At 33.6% G+C, this 6,000-nt stretch overlaps 1 protein-coding gene across 1 annotated transcript in view; it reads right to left on the bottom strand.

The window, feature by feature from the left end:
- Nucleotides 1-2,932: 2,932 nt before the first annotated feature.
- Nucleotides 2,933-6,000, bottom strand: part of CEP128 (centrosomal protein 128kDa) — a gene marked incomplete at its 3' end in the record, with an annotated part of 56,126 nt that continues 53,058 nt past the window's right edge. Inside the window, exon 14 of the mRNA XM_010294710.1 lies at nucleotides 2,933-3,097. Coding sequence (XP_010293012.1) covers nucleotides 2,933-3,097 — 165 coding nt within the window. The remainder of the gene's footprint in view (nucleotides 3,098-6,000) is intronic.

Below are 6,000 nucleotides of genomic sequence, written 5' to 3'. Positions count from 1 at the left end.
GGTGGAGTCACCGTCTCTGGAAGTATTCATAAAACGTGATGATGTGGCGCTTCGGGACATGGTTTAGGGGGCATGGTGGTGCTGGGTTAATGGTTGGACTTGATAATCTTGAAGGTCCTTTCCAACCTTAGTGATTCTGTGGTACACCTCTTTTAAATACCTCCAGGTATGGTGACTCGACCACTTATCCGGGCAGCCTGTTCCAATGCTTGACAAACCTTTCAGTGAAGAGATTTTCCCTAATATCCAAGCTAAACCTCCCCTGGCTCAATTTGATGCCATTTCCTCTTCTCCTATCACTTCCTACTTGGGAGAAAAGACCTACAGCCACCTCGCTACAACGTCCTTTCAAGTTATATACATATAAATGTATACACATATATAACCTTTCAGAAGGTTGTGTACATATATATGTGTAGGTGTTACATCTATTAGCAGAATAGGTGTTTTTTAATACAGGTGACCTTCAGTTGTGAAAAAGTCATACCTGATAAGCAGCCTGATTTTTTAATTTAACTCATGGAAAATACTTGAGTTAGATGGTAGCTATTTTAAACTTCAGTGAACGCAGTCCATCACATGCTAAAGTTCACTCCCAAAGACCATAACTAAGAGACAATATATAGCTCAGTACTTTTTCCCTTTATTTTTCATCTGCTTGATTTTCCGAGTGTGCCAACATTCCTCAACATTCTACTTTCAGAGACTACAGGAGAAATGAAGTCACTGATAATGCAGAAGTGCACAGAAGGAAAAGAAACAGAAAATTTTACTATTATTCTTTGCTCCTTCACATTTCATGAGAAAAAAATTTAAACCCAAGCTACCTATAATACCTATGTTTCTTTGAATTAGTATTTGCACTAAGGCCATAATGACATTAAAGGTATAAAAAGTGTGGAAAAGGAAAAGCGATAATTCTTTTGTAATACAGTAGGCTTCTGCAATATCACAGTATGACAACTAGTATGAGATTTCTCAAGAGGTAGTATCATTTCCCCCATCCTAACACCCCTTCTGACAATCCACAATAAAACCACAATAGTAAATAGTCTGTGAAGTTAGACAATTATATTCTCTTAAATTAACCAAGTAATGCAATCAAGTGGAACTCTCCAGCTGCATTTATCTTCAAAGGTTGAGACCACAGGACTGTGCACTTAAAAGCTTCTCCATTCTTTTTCAGCTTAGAGATAAAATATCATCTTGGTCTAAAAACTGTATATTCTCAGTATTATGTAAGGTTAGAGCTAGTTTACAACTGACTGTACACTCCTACAAACACATATCCTTAAAAAGAAATATTATAACACTAAAATCCCAACATAGAAAAAAAAACACATTTTGAATTTTCATTTGAGGTACCTTTTATTAGTCTGACAAGTTGAGCTTTTAAAGGACTTCCTGTTAGTTTAACAAGCTAAGAGAAATTCCAGGTTTAAGATTTTCTCCTTCCATACTTTCAAAAAAAAAACAAAAACAAAAAAACAAAAAACCCCAAACAAAAAAAAAACCACAGCAAAAACCCCACCCCAACATTTTTCTCTCAGGGCTAGTAGTCACAGCATACTGACTGACAGACAGTCAGTATATGCTGCAAACATAAGCAGTATGACAAAAGGAGCTAATAGCATTTCCAAACAATCACTTTACCTATATTCAAAATAAGCCCATTAGATTTTAACTTATGATGCTGTGCACTTCATTTATAACAACAAAATAGGAGTTGAAAATTAAATTTAAAAACCTAAAAAGCCATGAAGGATCTACAATATCCACGGGCCTCATCAGATTTAAATAGTTTGAAACTATTGAGCTAATGAAGAATCTGATGAGTACTAAGCGGTCCATGTGAACTGAATGAACAAACATTTTGTACCATGTTAGTATGAATGCCTGTATCAAACAAATTCTTTTCACAGGGATGAAAAATTACTAAATTCCATCTAGAGGCCAAAATATCCATTTTTTAAGAAAGAGGATATAATGAAAAATGTATAAGAAATTTCCTGCAGGATGCACAATTTTTTTTTTTTTGCATGTTAATCTAGGAAATCAAATTTGTCCAAGATTAGAAACATTAATTTTCAATATTGTCTTAATATGGGTTAATCAAATACTGACAGCTATGTGCTTTACAGTGGAGAAGGTAAAACTTCATCCATGTAACGGAAATACTTATCTGAAATCACAATGTTGCAGGAAGAGAAATTTAAGATATAAAACCAGCACAATGTGAAATACATAAGAAAAACATATTAAAAAGCAATTCTGTGGATCCAATCGTGGGAAAAAAGTAAACTCAAGAAAACAGTATTTATCACTAGAGTTTTTTAAAAGAAAGGATGGCAAGTCCAGGTTGTGAGACTGGAAATTAATATTTTATAGTAAATATTAATAACTAGAACACTAGACAACAAGAATGGCTGGCAGACATCTCTAGAAATACAATGCCAGTACAAGAAAGGGACGTGAACTGCTTTAAAAACTTGCCATGTTTTGAATAATCAAACAGAAAATAATTTTCATCAAGTTATCTAGAATTTATTTTACTGTGTTTACATTGCTTATCTACTTCAAATTAGCTCTAAATTATTCATAACTGTACTACTACTTTAAGAAAACTAGAAGCGTTTAGTTAAACATTTGTTACCTATATTAGAAACAGGGCAGGCAACAGGACTTACATTTCTACTCCTAAATAGTATTAGCAAATCTTTGGAGAGATACAATTCATGACTCAGCCAAAGCACTTTTTCTTTCTTTGACTTATATAGCAACTGTGTACTACAGTATGACTCTGTATATTCTTTAATATATACATGTCTTTTTGTATTTTAAGTTTACCATCTATTCCTGCAATTCTTCATTTATTTTAGGTATTTATCAGCAGAGAGACTGACTAATCATGGTTAAAAGCAGGTAAGTTTACCTTTTTCTCCAGTTCTTGTTTTACAAACTCACATTTCCGCCTGAGTTTTCTATTTTCTTCTTCATTTTGGGTTAATTCTTCTGTCAATTTATCACACTCAATTTTTATCTTCTCCAGTTGTCGACACTGAGTCTTGACTATGTTTTTTTCTTCTACAAGTTCCATCTGACGGTAATGGGAAAACAGATTGCAAAGTCACTACATGGGTTATGTTAAAACAGTCCCAGACTGTAGAGTTTTAAATCCGTGGAACACTATTATGGAAGGATAATTCTATTTACTTTTTTACATTGAAGTTATATGAAGAGCAACCACTTACTTGAACATGGAAAACATGTATCACAGAGTTGTAGAACCATACAGTGCTTTAAAAGCAGTTAACAGAAATCTCAGATTCTGAATTTCAACTCTGCTACACTCATCAGTTTACATCACCTTAAGAAGCCCAGTAGTTATGCAACTTCTCCATTACTGAAATAATTTGGAATCAGAAGGTCTAAAACTATCATTTCAGTTCAGAACCTAATACTAAATTTATATCTGTAAGGAAATAACTGCAAAGATTCAGTATTTTTAATTTCTAGAATTGTGTGGGTTTAATGCTATCCATAGAAACATTGCAGAGAAAAATGAAGAAAACATTTAAGAACCTTGAAAGCCCTAAATAGGTGCGTGAATAAAGTATATTGGTTTCCAGTGGAAAAGATAACTGACTGAAACTGACAGATTTGAGGAATACTGTAAAATATCTAAAAAATGCAAAAAAAATACAAAAAACAGACAGAAATTACACACATATTACTCAAAACCAGCTTCATAGTCCATGAATTGTGGGATGCAGTTGCACACAAAAATAAACCTCCAGAGTAAATTGCCTCCTGAGGAAAAGTAAAAATTATATTCTCCCAATCACACTATAATTGTAACTTTTATGGGGAAGAAGGGTAAGGAGGCAAGTTTTACAAGTTAGTTTAGACACCAGAGCTAACAGAGTACAAAAACCCTTCCAAAGGACAGTTCTGAGAAAGAACTTTGGTGTTCTAAGTCCATGAAGACTTACAGACACAAAGACAAACCTGCAGTGCCTAAAACATTTTCCATGAATATGCTTATAAAAATCAACTTTCCAGTTCCTAATAAAGGTAACTGTATTATAATGTATATGCAGATGGGAGACAATCCAAGAACCAAATTCCTCACTTATATTTCCTTTGAGACACAATGGAGAAAGTTAATTTTTATTAATTTCCAGTATGGACAAGGTAGATGTGACTGTAATTTAACTGATCTGGACTGAATCCATTTTCTATATCTGATAATCTTAAGAAGAAAAAAAAAAAGAGAAGAGAACTACACGCAACTGGTATACGTATAGAAAACAATTTTTAAAAAATACAAATACATACACAATTTTATATGTACAGATACATATCTCTATATAATGTTACATTAAATATTAACACTTGGAAGTGCTGTCAGGCATGAGGACATTCTGTATTTCATTATTCTAAGAGAACAAGGATATTTTTAAAGCAAATGAGGTCATGTAGTAAAATTAGGAGACAGATTCAGAGCTTCTGAACACACAGCTGATTGGGGACCACTAAGCAGAGCACTTAATTTCCTATGCCTAGTTTATCTATAATTTTAAATAATAAAAAAAGACATAATAGAGACATTGATTGGGAATCCTTTAGGATGTTCTAGCAGAAACAGAATTAAAAGCTTAAACAGCAGAATCTCAGTACTGAGACAGTAAGATCCTTCTCAACACTGACATCTCTGACAAAATTGTATGTTCTTCTCCAGTTCTACCTGCAACATATAATATTGCTATGGTACCTCCCCTATTACCCCAAAAAATCCTTAATTACCTCATAATTTTTCAATCCAGTCCAGCACTACAGAAAGCCAGACAAGAGTGAAGCAGAAAGTAACACACAGAAGAGGCAAGAGAAGGAAGGACAGTAAGGATCAAAAGTCACTTCTTACAATCTATGCAGCAGTTGGTTCTGTAAACACAGGGCTCTGCACCCTTGATTTCCTGAAAGTAACTCATCAAAATTCCTTCTCTAGTTAAATTTAAGGCTTTGGGTCTTAATAAATGTGTTAAATTTCCCTTTACACCCCAAGTCTACCAACTGACCTTTATTTTCAAGACTTTTAACAGCCTTTGGACAGGGTTATGTATATTCTTTCACAAAAGCAGTTACAAAGGTTGGATGAGGGTGAGACATAAATGAGGTCAACATTATTCCTGTAAGAGTAAAAGGCTGGGCACAAAAACTTACCAGCCTGAAACAAAAGGATAATAGGTAAAAAAAAAACCTTTCTGTTGGATTTCCCTAAACGCTACCCTAAAGACACAATATTTAAATGTAATTTGAAAAAATGAATGCTAAGTTTACCTTAATTTGGAAGAAAAGTACATCCATAAAAGTGAAACCCAACTGCAATGTAATGATGAGTTCACAAAAAAGTAACAAAATCACCTGCACAATGACATGTTCTCATCAGATCTTCCTACAGATGGATATGATTATCTATTTTGTTGCACTTACAGTCTTTTAATCAAGAGAATGTTGTGCATTATCATTTTGTGTACTGCTAAAAAAAGTTGCCTACCCTAATAGCTTACAAAATTCATCTCCCTCAAACCCTCTGCTCTTCTGTTTCTGAGACACAAAGTTGTAAAAAAAAAAAAAAAAAGGTATGTAGATTAAGGACCCTGGGAAAGTCATGGCACTATAAATGAAAGAAGGAAATTACTTTTTCAAATATTCTGTTTAGGTACAACAATCAGTACTAATAACAAGGCCCTTACTGTAAGACTGACATTTCCATAGAAGAGGAACAGATAGTGATGATCAACTAATTTTTTGATTACTGCCATCCAGAAAACACTTTCCTTCTCTCCCCTTGATATTAAATGTACAGTATTAATTTCAATGTCATTGTCAAAGAAAAAAAATACGTATTTCGACAGATCATTTAAATAACGCTAGACACATTACATATTACGCCCCCAATGTTAAGCACTACTGTCAAAACATTTTGATTTTAATGAT

The sequence above is a fragment of the Phaethon lepturus genome, unplaced genomic scaffold, assembly GCF_000687285.1.
Source record: "Phaethon lepturus isolate BGI_N335 unplaced genomic scaffold, ASM68728v1 scaffold3019, whole genome shotgun sequence".
Classification (NCBI taxonomy): domain Eukaryota; kingdom Metazoa; phylum Chordata; class Aves; order Phaethontiformes; family Phaethontidae; genus Phaethon; species Phaethon lepturus.
The sequence above is the reverse complement of the archived record's forward strand: the minus strand, read 5'-3'. Positions and strand labels throughout refer to the sequence as shown.